A 15952-nucleotide genomic window follows, 5' to 3' on the forward strand; every position below is an offset into this window, starting at 1 on the left:
GAGTTATGCTCTACGGAAATATCGGGCTTGAATACAGTTAGACTTCTAGCTGAAATCTCCCGCGGTCAAGTTAGCTAGAACAATACACGACTAGGTACTTGAGCTTTCAAAATAAAATGTCAGTTGCGCCTTTGCGTAGCAAATCCAATCGTTTCTTATAAGTAAATAAAGCAAAAACAAAAATCAATAGGTAGTTGAAATTACAATGTGTGTAGTTAATTTGTAGTTATTTTGATATGTGTCATAGAAAATATATAAATCCTAAATGCTACAATGATTTTTATTTTAAGCGTCTTTGTTTTTAAGGCACTTTTACAAGGCATAGTATTGAATTGTGTTGAGGAAAGACCTTTTCAATTTTAGTAGTTAGCTGTTAGCTAGTTTGATAGCCTGCTCGTTAGGTGACTATTAAAAGCTATACTGTTAATTTTCTACAGCTAATTAGGGAAACAATGTGCTTTTAATTTGAAAAATGCATTGGTTCTCGGAAATGGGTTGTCTCCGTCTTCCTTACAGCTTGACGTAGGTCCTGTCACATATGAAGCTAGCTAAATGAGTGTGTAGCCTGAGTCGGTTTTGTTTGGGTATTGCTACAGTGTATTAAACTGGTTTGTTTTTGGCTCAGGTCAGGTGGCAGCGCGTCATTATGATTCGCGCTCTCTGCCAAAGCTTGAACAAAGCGGAAGTGTTTTCGCCGGGCATTGTGTTGTCTAACCTTTGATACTTTCCTTTTCTACATTTTGTTTTCTGCAGAAGACAAATTGAAAAGTGACAAAGCGGCGCAGAGAAGCATGGATCTGATATGAAAGACCCAGGGGAACACTCGCCGCTGCATTTGGTCCCGTGTGGGGACAATAAAAGGCGAATTTGCGTCTGACTTCCCTTGATCTGAGTGGTGCTGTACCTAGTGGTGGACGACATGGCCGGTCAGCAGGCTGATCTGTCCTATGCGTGGGAAAGGTACATGGACTGTAGACTGCAGGGAGCCGACCTGCAGGTAGGTGCACACAGTAGGAAAGTCAGAAACCACTGAGATACAGGCTCAGCTCCAGTGTTTGATCAGGTGGTTATCATGTCTTCTTTACACGTCCAGCACCTCAGGATATGGAGCCTATAGAAACCCCTTAAAATTCATTTAAATATTGTCCTTAATAAATGTATGTTTGTTAAACTGCAATAACTCTCTTGTATCTCTAGAATATTAGTTTGTTACATCATGCAGAGACTTAGATGTTCACTGAAGCAACAATAACAACTTAATTCTAACATTCACATTACTTTCCTGCTTTTGCCTTAGCTACTCGTATCCTACAGTTTCCTTGAGCTACAGGAGATTGTTCATAGAGTTTGTATTGCTACACTACACTACAGCTGTGGTGTTGTATGAAATATGTGTAAAGTTTTGCTTATTAGAAAACTTTAACTGAAAGCAATGTTTCTACTTGTGAATGTTGTAATTCTCAAAAAAATCTAATCTAATTTAATGTTGGGAGCGAAGGACACTGCTTGATTGTATAACATTTTCTCCTAAAAACTGAAAACTGAATCAGAATGTTATTTCGTACAGTATGACTTTAAATGTCCAGGGTGATTTGTCTTTTTTTTTTTTTTTTGAGGAAGAAACTACAGGGAGCGCAGGCCCTCTCATTGCTTTCTGTCATTGTGGTCAAGCTGAGTAGGCGTGTCTTTCAAAGGAAGGCATCTAATTTCCTCTGTTGCCTGAGACTGCGGAGGTCCCTTGATGGCACTTTTGAACCAAGGCATTTAAATGATGCACAGTGAAAGTACGAGTTAGCCCGGCAGTGAGTCAGTGCACAGAAGTGGAGGCAGGTGTAAACCACAGATTGTTCATTGTAAGTGTTGTGTAAGTACACATTTGTTCCTGTGTCGGTGTGAACACGATTGAATTGCAGTGGTTCTGAAAGTTGTCAGGCCGCTGCAGCTCTTCTCTCCTGCTGCCTGGTGCCAGAGAATGTACATCAGTCAGATCACGAGACTTGGATTAGGATCGCACTGTAGAGTGACTGCTGGGCATAGACAAAAGCAAGGAGCTGATTTGTTTCTTTTGATGTTATTTAGGATTTTATTAAATCTGTGATTTGTCCTGAGCTGCTGTGTTTTAGCTTTATTGTAAATATTGCTTAGGCATCATGATTGGAGTGGTCTATTGTGTGTTACTGGCCATTAGGATATCTGTATTCTCAGTTACCATAGTGATACTAAAACACTTAGGCAGTCTACTTGTTCCAGCTCTTTTATAATTCTAGGTTTTTATGTCACTCTTTGTTATAATTACTCCCTTTAGACAATTCTGCTTCCTCTCCACTTGTCACCTCCGCAGTGATCAAAATGTGTGTGTGTGAAATGCAGAAGGATAGTTAAGTGAGTGCAGCTGTACTCTCCAGTTTGCCGATACCGTACCTTTCCATCCTGATTGAATGTGATGTGGATGCAGTGACAGGCTGGAATCTGCGCTCACGATGTTTCCCTGCGGTACTTTCTTCTAATCTAGCACATCCATTTAGAACTAGAAGTGGCGCGATCTACTCACTAGCAGTCAGTACACCGCTAAACATGACAAAGTGATAATGGAAGCTGTAAAGCGACTGTTTTTAGGCCCATCAGACAGCTATCCCTGTCCTGATGTTTTGTGTCCAATCCTGTGATCACACTTCAGAGTGAAATTGCTGAGGTCAAAAAGACATCTTCTCCTACAGTAATCTAGGTGCCGCGAAAACACTGGTGCTGCAGCATCTTATCTTTTACTTTTCGCTCCTCATCTGTTATTCTTCACATTCTTGTCTCTCATGACTGTGCCCTTTATCTGCATTTGTAGCAAGATCCCCGCTTGCTGGTATTTTAACAAGAGACTGATCTCACTGTGTTAGAACTAGAAATCTGCTGTGGCTTATTTGATGCAGTCTAACCATGACCTCATGTTTGGCCTTAGCCTTCCTCTTTCTGTTTCCTGTTGTGACATTTATTCTCATTGGACACATGTTTGAGAAAGCAGAAATGCATTTAGCGTGTTTTTTTTTGGCTGAAAGTAAATAACAAATATAAAACTGCTCAGTTCTGTTTATAAAGCAGAGACTTGGTGCAGCCACTTCCACTTAGTCCATTTGTCCTCATTGCTGTATATTAACTACACTATCGCTCCTGTAAGACCTTGAATGCACTCTAATTAAAAGTGGTGTTGTATTATATTTACATTTTTTATTGTAGTTTAGGAATAATTACTTGAATTAAGCCTTTTACTGTCTTTTTCTGTCTGTGGGAACATTTTCAGTTTTGCCCAATCACTTTGAATTTTAATTAGCAGAGTAAATGAGGTATAATAGTACAGTACCTGATCGGGAAACAAAGGAAAGAGACGTTTCTTACTGAATTGTTCTGCCTCAGTATGAGTCAACAGGATGTTTCATAATGTGAAAATGCTGCCTTTGGAACACTTCACTTTTTTCTCTTCTGCTACATCTTTAAGCTTTTTGGTTGTTACTGCCTTTGGTGAACCTTTGCAGTCTTGCACTAATGTTAATTTAGGGTGCACTAGAGATGTACAAACATGACGAGATGTTGTACTGTTGGATCCAGTGTCCTTCAGCAGTTGCTCTAACATCAGATGTGTTTTTGACAGTAATGGTCAACAGAAATAAAACTGTCTGGACATTGCAGCTTAATCGTAATGGTACATTGTCTGTTCATTTTGTTTTTAATTTTGAAGACTAGAACAAACTACAAATGCATTCAATGTAGTAATTGTCAGAAATAGGAAAAACAAAGTCACACAGACCCACAGTTTCTGGTGTTAGGTTTCTAAGCTTGGTTTGTGCTTGATATTCCTACTGTGCTAAAGCCCTGAATCCTTGTCTAAAGAAGATTAAAGTTGTTGAGCAGAGCGTTAGACAAAATGCAATGAATACTAAGAAGAGAGGGAAGATGGCAAGTTCACCTTCATCCCCTGTGTTTTCCATGCCAGGTCTGATGCATCATACATCATCTCTATAATACTTTAGCAAAAGCTACTTTGTGTGCATCATGTGAATGTTCTCCTTATAAATTTGTTTATCATTAAGGTCAGCTACATTAAGGCATACTTACTCAAACTGTATATGGCAATTAATAATAATGTGTACAGTATATATCACACCTCAGAGCAACTAAAGCACAGTAAATGGGGAAAAGTAATCAGCACTTTAATTATTGTCTTTTGTCATTTCATCCTCACATTATTCATGACATGATTTCATTTTTTGTTTTAAGTTTGGTAAAACTGATGCTGATGCCCATTATTTAAAGAAACAGTCATAAAAGAATCTCTTTTCTTTTTCATTACAAACTAAAAAATTTTTTGTAATTGAATATTGTCTATTTAAACAAATATGTCCTCTATCCAATGTTTAATGTCAGGTAAATGGATAAAGCAGGGAAAATGTAGTCTTGATCTTAATCTCATAGAAATGCAGTGTGAGCACCTGAAGCGAATCGTCACCTGTTCTGTGAGAAGGAAAGGCCCTAATCCCTCCAAGCCTACCGCATGTGAAGGGATGTAACGTCTAGATGAACATAATGCTCCAAACGTTACGTTACGTTTAGTTGTTTGAGTACTTACATGATCATGACAAACGTATTGAGAGAGAAAATTCCAAAGCATATAAATACTAATGCTATTAGTCATCTCCTGTCATAACACATGGGTGTCAGGAAGTAATTTTGTTTATGCCTGAGGTGAGGTCAATGCAAAAAAAATACCTGCAGGCTATTTACTATATTCATTTACTACATTCATATTCATATGTGATAAAACTTTGTGTCAATCTGTTTATTTCATTGTGCTACTTTGTAGCATTTTGTCTACTTTGTAGCACAAGGTCATAAAATGTGGCCTAGAGTACTCTCATCCATGATTGTCATTCAGTTTCATTCAATGCGGTGTGATGTTCCATGATTTTTTAATATTGTTGACTTTTATGTTTTCAGTGCAGTTTCTTTTTTTTTTAAGCCACATGGCCTGTTTGGTGTCTGCATTTCTTCTTCTGCTCTTGGTTTTAACCCAACTCCTACGGGCTCTGATATCCAGGGCTTTTCCAAATGATTGGCTCTATGGATGAATAATTCATCTCTAGTTCTAGAGTGAGTCAGACTCCATCCTTTGCTCTGCCTCAGCTTTTTTTTCTTGACAGATCTCTTCCTCAAAAACACAGTTTCTCAGACTGCAAGTGAGGAGGCAAGCCTGAGCAGCCTGTTTGAGTTGTAATTTTATCTAACAACAGCTTTGACACCATCTCATGATAATAAAAACAATGAAACAGGGGCCATTTTCATCTCCTGCTTAGTTGCTATGTTTGTGCATAAATAAAGCTTATTAACAATGACAGTGAGGACATGACACTGACAGCGTAACACGAGAATGCCTTAATTAAAAACAATAATAAATAATAATTAGTGTTGTATGAAGCAGCTCCTGTTTGTCGAATGTGAGGAAATGTGAAACGTTAGGGGCTCCTCATGATGCTCATCACCAGAAATGTCAAATTAGATCAAGGATCTCAATCTGGGGGAAAACATTACATAAGCAAGGCCCCACGTCCTCTCTCTCACGAGGACAGGATCACATCGCCCCCGCTGGCTCTGCCAAGTTGTAGTCTACCCAATTATCCAAGAGCGCTTGAGAGGAAGGTCTGTACTGGCGTGGGTGACTCAGCCATCAGACTTCCCATGACTAGGCCTCCTGTGATTGCCATGTTGTATAAAGAAACAGGTCACAGCCACCGTTTCTGGGCAGTTATGCAAACTTTGGGTTCCAGTGTTCAAACATGGATTCGTCACATGTAAAGCCACCCTCTGACAACAAAGATAAATGCACACATAGCTACTAAATTCTCCTATGATCTACTTTAAATGTGTATTCATGTGGCTGAGTAATTTGCCATTGGCTGAATAAATCCCTCTGTCAGCTGATCGTGAAAAGGCAGGGAAACATGTGCTCTTATCATAAAATGAGCACTGAAATACACAGCCGTGCGTCTTAACCACCTGAAGTTTCTGTTGATGTCTATATAGTAAACAAAAAAGTTAATTGCTCCAGAGTGAGAGGCCGAAAAAGGTCTTTTTGTTTACAGGAACGTCTTTGCGGAGCTTTTGGGTGAATTCCTATCGTGACTCTCTTGGTTGTCTTTCCATTATCAAATCACCACAGCGACCCCACTCTGGGCTGGTGCTGAGTGCGTTGGAATAATGGATTAGAACCTCAGAGGAAAAAACAACTCCATTGATGGGAAATTAGCCTTATCATGAACCACTCAGTTTCCTTTTCCCATTTGAGGAATGTGGCCACATCAGGTACACTGATAACACAAGGACAATCCAACTAATTTAAGATATTCATTATTACAGATAAATTTTAATGGACTTTCTGGGCTTATTTGATAAAGTAAAGAGTTTAGGCAACTGCGAGGCTTTGGTTTCCTTCTAGTCTTCTCTCCTGTTTATCTTTTGTGTTCATCTGTTGCTGCATTTATCTCCTTAACTATTTATTTGTCAGATATTAGAGCTGAGTTTTGGTTCGGATTAGAGCAAGGGTTAGACGTCTGCCTTTTATAGTAGTTATGGTAGGGTAAAGGGTTAAGGAAGGCACTGTGTAAATGGCGGTCCTCACTCCTCGTGTGTGTGCTCGCATCCGTGAGACGCTGTCAGACTCCCCACTGTGCAGCTTCTCTCACCCACCACATATCCCTGCCTCCTCCCCTCTCTGCTTATGGTGGTCACAAATCGATGAGCATATATTACGCATTTGCTTACTCAAAGTGGAAACATGTAACCTGAAAAGCAAAACTTACTTTGGCAGTTATGACACAGGAAGGAAGCTGAATTGCCATGCACAGCAGAGCGGTAGAGCCAATCCCTATTCTCTTTGAGTCACTTAACAGAAAAAGATGATGTGTGACCAAGCTGTAGCTACCTAAATAACTGAATTTTTCCCCCTGGTATTATAGTCATTAAGAGTGAGAAATTCACACATCTCTATACTGGAGGGCTGTTATTTTAGAGCATGTAAGCATGAACCACGCTGCATATACAATTACTGCAAACCATTGTATATGGTGCTTGTGCTTTTGGCAAAGATTGCTGTTGCTTTATGGTGTGATGATGCATAATTAGTGTGAGCATCTGTGTCCGTGCAGCTTCATTAAAAAGAGCTCACTCTATGCATTGTGAAAACTTCTGTTCATAGTGGTCAAAACTATTTCAGAATCATTGAGGCAATAAAAGAAAATCAATATATATTTTTGACAACAGCAATAATTTTGCGCTAATGGTCCAGAAATAAATTTATTTCCTATTAACTTTTTAATGGTGAGTTTAAGAGGATTTATGTTGTAAACGATTTGATGAAATTTTCAAATTCAATAATGATCTGAAGAGTTGTGATTAATCAAACGAGCCCCGTTTCCTAAACAATGTTAAGGCTAAGATGATTAAGGGTTTTGTTGTATTATCAGTAAATAATCTGAGATCTTCTTAACATTAATCTTTTTTTTTTTTTTGGAAAAGAGCCTCAAATCTGTTATAGCTGAATACAGCATTGTAACTACATACTGATCACTGGCCCGCTATACTGACATTAGTAGACCACTGAAGGCATTTACTTACAATACGTTTATGTAGAATTTAAGTATGTGATTTCCATAAGCTGATGTTTTCCCATCCTGCCGATGCAATCATAAGGTTCACTGTGTGTAATGTAATTGGTCGTGGCCTTAAGGTCCCAGACGCTTGGCGCAGCCACATTAGTCAGGCCTCAGAGCTGCCTGAATGAATTCAGTCAGCGGTATCAGATTAGCAGAGTTGTAAATCTAGCTCTTGTGTGGTTTAAGGGACAACATGATGTTTGCTTAGAGGATCTCTCATCTCTCGTCTGCTGGGAGGGTATTAGCACAGTAGCCTGAAACTACTAATGCAGTTAAAAGCAGTCAGGTGACTGGTCTTGCTGTTAAAGTCCCCATTGCCTTTCCAGTTCTGGTGGTGAGAGATTGGGGCTGCAGTCAGGTTTTGCCTACAGCTCTGTGACATGGATTCTGAACAGCCAACTCAACAGAGTCAGCAGTTACAGTCATATAATAAACTTTATTGTCTCACACTGCTGTAATATGTGACTGTGCAAACATGACTTTCAATTATAATGACTGCAAAAAGTCACATTCTCCACACATTATCAACGTTATATTTTAATGTACCGTAGTTCATTGTTATTTTCCTTCTTTTACATTCAAGTTTGGAGGATAAATCTGTGCCGTGTGTTTTTCTCTTTATTTTTATTTTATCAGGTCAGTTTTCAATGTCTGGAGAATTTCCTCTGCCTCTTCCACTATGTGCAGCATCAATCCACCATCACCACCAAAGATGCACTAAAATTCTGGTAGGTCTTATTGTTTTTAAGTGTCAGTTTGTAAGTTAGTCAATGTTGATGCGGTGAGGAAGTAATTTGTGTTATACTGTTAATAGAATGATGACTTGCTATGTAAGCGAACTACAACTAGTCAAACAAATTTGAGTCCTTACAGTTTTGTAAATATGTTGGAAAACCATCCTTAACCGTGTTTAAACCATTTAGCATAATATGTTTAACCAATCATTTTTACCTTGTGATCTCAATTACAATTACCGATAGAACTACTTTGTACACATCTTTATCGAATTAGCATTGCTATATTCAAGATTGCTGGACCGAGAATCTTAATCATTGAAATGAAAAGATTTGAAACAAGCAATGAATAAAATAAAAAATTCAAACACTTCTGAAGATGAAACAACTGAAAGGCCCTTGGTGTTGAATAGAGCGTAATCATTTATCTCTATTTCTGTAGGCAACTTATAATCATATGATTTATAAAAATACAAAGGCTGTCACTACAGCAATGGCTGAGGTCTTCCACAGGCCACGGGGGTGGGGTGGGGGGTTCACCAGTATTTTCAGGGCCAGTCCCTTCACCATGTGACATCACATGCTTTCATGTGATACGCAGATCTGCTGCGAGTCTGGAAAGCTTCCATTTGAAATTCCAGTTTAATGGAATTTGTGCTGCAGAACAGAAAATGCAGTCAGCAGTCGTGTGAGTAGGTACACAGATACAGCCAGCAGAGCTGTGGTCAAGCTACGAGTACGGGTACACAAGATGACTGCAAGAGAACCATTGGGCTTGGTAACATTTGGTAAGAAGATAATGTATGTTACAGGGGCTGTACTCACAAATGAATAGGTCTTGAGTTTAGGTTTAAATTTTATTGTGCCATGACTGAACCTTCTATTCATATGTCAGAAATGGCACCATACAGCATAAATGATTTATCGTGTTACTACATCGAACTCGTGCTGGCCAGTACATGCTAAACTGTATAACTTGTCCTGGGGGGTTGTTACTTAAACAGTGAATTGAAAGAAGTGTGTGTCTTTAGCTGCAGCTCATTTGTCAGCTACTTTCACATGTGGCCGTAGTAGGAAAAAGCATTCTAGTCCTGAGGAACGCTGAGAGTGTGTTTTAATAGATTGGATTTTAAGACTTGACTGACTTGACCATTGTTAGATCAAGAAGAGTGAAACGTTTTTATATGTCTTCTATTTTATATTTTATATATTTATTGTATATTTTATATTCACATACAGTTAGATCACTGCCACTGATGATTCTCCCTTTCTTTTCGTATGTAGCTCAGACATGAGTGGGGCTAGTAACACGCTGGCCCGGGAGTTTCTGACTGATGTTCATCAACTATGCAGTGCAGTCGCACAAAGAGCAGAGGCACGAGAGGAAGATGAAGAGGAAAGCCACATGGTTGCACTGGGAGAGTACCTGGTTAGGGGCAGAGGCTTCCTGTTGCTCAGCACCCTAGACTCAATCATTGACCAGGTAAGAAACCACTATGAACATCCATCCTGTGCGTGTGTGTCCACATTTTGATGTATCTTAAACTAGAGTATATTACAGTATTGTTTTACAAGGAAGAAACTGTCTGAAGCCACTATATTGCAGACCCACACATTTGAAATTATATATTCTCATGCAGTAGTTGTATTCAGCAAAAGGGTCAGTATAATAAATCATAGGTACTGTAATTACTTTCTGCATGCTTTTTAATCTAATACACTACTTTATGCAGCATTCAAGGGTATCTAAAGCCTATATAACCTCTGCCACTCATATCGGTTGATCTAAAGGAAACTGTAGAATGGTTCTGCAGATAAAACATAATGAGCAAACACAATAAAAGCAAAAAGAATTACAGTATGCAAACACTGGACAAACACTAGCTGGAGAAAATAAAGGGGGTTGTAAAGAGTACAGTGAAATTAAAACTTGTGTTATGTCAAGATAAGATGTTTAACTAGAGCTATTACTGTTTCTTTTAGAGCACAATAATTCAGTGGAACACACCATACTGTATATTTTATGCCTCTCTTTTTCACATGGTGGATTTTGTTTTTGTATTTGTTTAATGGTCATTTAGGCGTCTTTACAGCTGTGGCTAGGATTACTGCAGCTTCTCAGGTGGTTGCATCTACAGCGGAGAAGAGCTTCACTGTGCCCACACAGTTTCTGATTGTTCTCTTTGTTCTGCTGCTGCAAGATGTAGATGCTGATATGAAAATTAATTTAGAGCACTTATGTAACTCCTTCAAAATGGGCATCTCATGCAGAATTTACCTAAGTCATATAATGTGTATTATTACAGGTATCATGTGATGCTCATATTCTGCAGCGTTACCCAGGCTACAGTATGCTCAATTAACAACAGCGGGTTTGGCGTGTGTGTAAGTGTAAAGTTACAAGCTAGCAGATGATATTAGTGAAATATGAGGCTGTGACATGATGACCTCTATATAGATTGGGTCCTTGTTTTTTCACTGTTCAGGCATCAGCCTTTATCAAATAACTCTTCTGAGTGATGAAGCTCTTTGTTGCTAATCAAGTGCAACAACAATAACATTACTTAATGAATTAGTTCAATGATTACTACAGTAAGTGCTGCAGAGCAAACAGGCTACTGAGCTGCTCTGATAATTACAGAGCTACCAACAGTTCTTGAAAGACTTTAGAGAAAAATAGTTCAGCGTGAACTCACCTTGTACCTTTTTTGCTTATTTCAAACAAACTGGATAAAATCATTCTTTCTACAGACATTTAGTGTTTTAATGTGCAGTGTATCATCATAACTCATGAGTGAAGTTAAGCCTTGTGATCGCTACAGATGCTTTGCAGAACATGGTATTAATCATCAATGCATTACTAAGACAGATGGCATGTATTTTCAAATTTTAAATAAAAAAAAATTGAATATTAAATGAAGTGGAAAAAGGTTCAGAGGAACTTCATAAAGTAATTAAACATTATTGTGACGCTTGAATGCACAGTTGCTATTCGATGCATTACTTCTACAGGATCATGTTTTCACAGATGTGCAAAATCAACAGGCTGATCATTTTTAATTAACACATGAAGGACCTGTTTCTCTGTGTTGTGAGAAATGCCCTAGATGGTCATTGACTCAGGAGTAAGGCTCTCACATACGTGCTACATTGCTCTATCCACACACAAGTCTAACTGACTGTTAAAATATTCACATTAACAATTAATAGTTGCACATTAAACATTTTGATTATTACATGTGACGCAAAAGAAAAATTCTTTGTATGCGATCTCCCTTTCTTGTGAGCAGCCATGGCCAAAGCAACACTACGGCTATGTTAACATGGACAGGAGTGTGTCAGTGGGAGTGTCTTCACTGTGTGTGAGTGAGAAGGATGGGGTCTTTATGCTGTTTATGTGATTGTTCTGTTCTCTCAGGAGCTGACCTGCAGGGAGGAGCTGCTCACTCTGCTTCTGTCTCTGCTGCCACTGGTCTGGAAGATCCCTGTCCAAGAGGAAAAAGCCCCAGGTTGGTACCCACTAATATTTGTGCTAGAAAATGCCGTAGACATTACATGGCCAAGCTCATTATATGTGGCACTTATAATCACATATAATTAACTGAAACTTGCAGCGTACACCTTTAAACAGTAGTATTGTTTGAAAGAATAACTGAAAGACAAGCTGCATTTCATTTAACAAAACTCTTAATACTATGAATGAATGATATGCTGATGCACGTTGCTGGTATCAGTTGATGATAGTTTCTATAGTGTGTATGTGTAAGAATTGTTATTGGCTTTTGCAAATTGTAGACTGTGCTGATTTTGAGGTTTGTGAATCTCAGAATATCTCCATTATTGCTGTATTAAAATGTTAGCAACCACACAGCAAGAGCATTTAGTGGTTGCAGACGTGACCCCTGGTTAACACTGGTATTTAGTACGGGACTGCTAATCCTTTCTGACGAGGATCCTAGACATTCTTACTTTAATTACTTCTTACACAGAGAGAGAGTTGAACAAATTGGTCATATGCAGCTGCTCCTTTCTCTTTTCTCCTATATTTTTTCTATAATCTTTTATCAAACTGAAATGTCATAAAATTCACAGGCATTGATTTAATGCTATTTCTAATACTACTACTAAGTTTTAAGTATCCACAAGAGTAACACATTTTTCTGCTTGTTGACAGATTTTAACTTACCGTCCCTACTGGAGGTGTTCCTTGGCCGAGATGTGAAGTCCCTCTCTCCCAGGGCGGGGCAGAAAACGACAACTCATGAACAGAATTCTGGGAAAAAGCTTCGTGTGGACGGTGGTACCTGGAAGTCACGCCGGTCACGCAGAATAGCACAGAGGTACTCTGTGAAGGATGCACGCAAATCCCAGGTTTCTACCTCAGATTCAGAAGCCAACTCTGAAGACAAAACAGTCCCAGGCCCTAGGGGTGTGAGGAGCAGAAGACAGCATGGCTCCATCATGCGGGTGAGCTGTCAGCACCATCGTTCAGAGGCGCCACAGTCCATATCTACTGGCACCACCACTACAGAAACCATGAGCGCACCATACCCACATCCCAGAGCAGCTGGGACCCACGTTGCAGATACTGAAACCCTGACAGACCCAGCAGCTATATCAATTTTCAACCGTATGGAGAACTCCCCATTTGATCTTTGTCATGTGCTGCTTTCACTGCTTGAGAAGGTTTGTAAGTTTGACATGAGCATGAACCACAACCCTGGCCTGGCAGTCAGCGTTGTACCAACCCTCACTGAGATCTTGACTGAGTTCGGAGATTGCTGTGGTCCAGGGGGAGGTGGTGGGACTGGGGCAGAGGAGCTGGCTAGAGGCTGGACTGAGGAACCCGTTGCTTTGGTTCAGAGGATGCTTTTGCGCACCATTCTACATCTGATGTCAGTGGACGTGAGTCAGAGTGAGACCGTCCCAGACAGCCTGAGACGCAGCCTGACAGACTTGCTGCGTGCTACCCTCAAAATCCGGAGCTGCTTGGAACGACAGAGTGACCCCTTTGCTCCTAGACCTAAAAAGACTCTGCAGGAGGTTCAAGATGATTTTTCATTCTCACGCTATCGCCACAGGGCACTGCTGCTGCCAGAGCTTTTAGAGGGAGTACTTCAAGTGCTGATGAGTTGCTTGCAGGCATCCACACCCAACCCCTTTTTCTTTAGCCAGTCACTGGAGCTCATTCATGAATTTGTCCAGCACCGCGGTCTGGAGCTCTTTGAGGCCACAGTCCTACGGTTGGAAATACTTGCCAGGGCCAGGGATTCTGAAGCGGGCGGCGAGGCGTCCGATAGGCTGCGGGGTCTCATTGCAGGGCTCTTTAAGATCATCAGTGCTATCAAAAAGGCAAAGTCGGAGCAGCTTCATCAGTCTGTGTGCGCCAGACGGCGTCATCGTCGATGTGAATATTCACACTTCCTCCATCACCACAGGGATCTGTCAGGTTTGCCTGTCTCTGCATTCAAGCAAGCCGCCAGACGCAATCCCTTTGAGGATGGAGATGGCAAGGAAGGCATGGAGGGTGACGTGGTGCATTACCCTGAGCGCTGCTGCTGCCTGGCTGCCTGCTCTCACCAATGCCTACGGCTCTTGCAGCGCCTTTCTCCTAGTGGACCAGCTGTTCTACAGGTCCTGGCTGGGGTACAGGCTGTTGGAATCTGCTGTTGTATGGATCCTCGCTCTGTGGTAGGGCCCCTGCTGCATGCCTTCCAAGCCCCAGGCTTGCGTAGTTACCAGTCTCACATTCTCAGTGTCCTGGGCAGACTGATCTTAGATCAGCTTGGCGGGGGTCAGCCCTCAGAGAAAGCCAAGCTGGCCTCCTGTAACATCTGCACTCTGGACAGCAGCCAGCTGCCAGGCCTGGAGGAGACGCTGCAGCAAGGAGAAGCCTCAGCCATTTCTACCAGTTTGCGTTACCACTCCCAAGGTATTCTACCAAGCGGAGGGGGGGCAGAGGACATGCTCTGGAAATGGGATGCTCTGGAGGCCTATCAAGAGCTAGTGTTTGGCGAGGACTGGCAACTGAGCCAGCAGATTGCTGGACATGTGTGCCACCTGACTCTCCGGGGCAATGCTATAGTGCAGTGGCAGCTCTACACGCACATCTTTAACCCTGTGCTGCAGCGAGGTGTGGAGCTGGCCCATCATGCCCAGCAGCTGGGGGTTTCTACTGTCTGTACTCAGGTCTGCAGCTATCACACACAGTGCCTGCCTGTGGAGGTGTTACTCATATACCTGCAAACGTTACCGGCCCTACTCAAATCAAGGTGAGCTCTTTAAAATCTGTTTAAACGTATTTTTATTTTTTTGTTTTTCTAGTTTCTATGTACAGATGATGTTTAAGGGTGTCTGAATTTTCATCGTAGTGAACTTTATTAGGGTTGTATGAAATACAATTTTTATTTTTAACATTTTTTATAAAAACCAAAAAATAGATAAAGATACTGTGAATTAAGATTTTTTCATCATCTTTCTTCCACATGGGGCAAACACAGTCATCCAGCTCTAAGTACGGCATCTAATCCAGTTAGACCATGACTGTCATTAGATCTGTCTCACCAGGTCATTGCTAATTGATTGATGCTAATCAATAATTTATTACATCTTTGTAGGCAGTGGAGAGACAGTGGATTATTGACTGTTTATGTAACAGTGTCATCGGTACACTAGTCAGGAAGAAGCAGGTGTTTACTGTTTTCTGAACATGTGATTGTTGTAATATTGTATTAATAAGGCTTTAGTTTTGTTTGGCTATGAATAACTGAATATACATGATATTTCCAGGCTTTGGGACAATCCAGAGAGTTTACACCTAATTAGAACTGTAGATACGCTAGTCTTCTTGAGTGTTAATCCTTTTGACCTCTCTAGCTTGTTCTTAAATTCTTGCTGTGATAAACTCAATCCCTTTGCAAGCGAGTAAATGTTATGTTAGCGTTTTACGTTCAGTTCGCATAATTCATCTCCACATGTTGCAAGTATGCTTGTGTTTGGTCACAAAGCTAGTGGTGTTCAGTTGATGGCAAGGCAGTTTTATTATTTTTTCGTTTTTTGTTTGTCTTAAGATCATCCACTTATGCCACTCATGTGAAAAGTGTTTTAGTTTTTGAAGAAAATCATTTAGTCCATAAATATTAATTTATGTTTTATGGTATAGTAGTAGCAGCCAATTTCAGGCAAAGTACTGCACTGCAATAGCCTATACAGTGAGGAACAGAAGTATTTGACCACCGTGCAATTTTGCTTGCAAAGGGATTGATTTATCACAATTCTTCCACTTAGAAATCATGGAGGGGTCCGAAATTCACGTAGTAGGTGCATTCTCACTCTGAGAGACTGAATAAAAAAGAAATTTTCAGGAAATTGACCAGCTCCTCCTTGTAGTTCTAGGCTGATTCTTCACCTTTTTTATCATCAGTGACACACCACAAGGTGAGATCTTGCATAGCACCCCAGTCTGAAAGAGATTGACAGTCGTCTTTAGCCTCTTCCATTTTCTAACAATTGCTCCAACAGTTGATC

General features: G+C 40.5%; 1 protein-coding gene across 4 annotated transcripts in view; it reads left to right on the forward strand.

Moving 5' to 3' along the window:
* The window catches only part of lyst (lysosomal trafficking regulator), a 42145-nt gene that overhangs the window by 763 nt on the left and 25430 nt on the right, over nt 1–15952 (forward strand). For all 4 annotated transcript variants that reach the window (XM_029175502.3, XM_029175504.3, XM_055502701.1 and 1 more), the window contains exons 2-6: nt 754–997; nt 8328–8419; nt 9710–9908; nt 11844–11934; nt 12600–14697. In XM_029175502.3, coding sequence (XP_029031335.1) covers nt 920–997; nt 8328–8419; nt 9710–9908; nt 11844–11934; nt 12600–14697 — 2558 coding nt within the window. In that variant the 5' untranslated portion in view covers nt 754–919. The remainder of the gene's footprint in view (nt 1–753; nt 998–8327; nt 8420–9709; nt 9909–11843; nt 11935–12599; nt 14698–15952) is intronic.

This window comes from Betta splendens, chromosome 15 (genome assembly GCF_900634795.4).
Source record: "Betta splendens chromosome 15, fBetSpl5.4, whole genome shotgun sequence".
Lineage (NCBI taxonomy): Eukaryota > Metazoa > Chordata > Actinopteri > Anabantiformes > Osphronemidae > Betta > Betta splendens.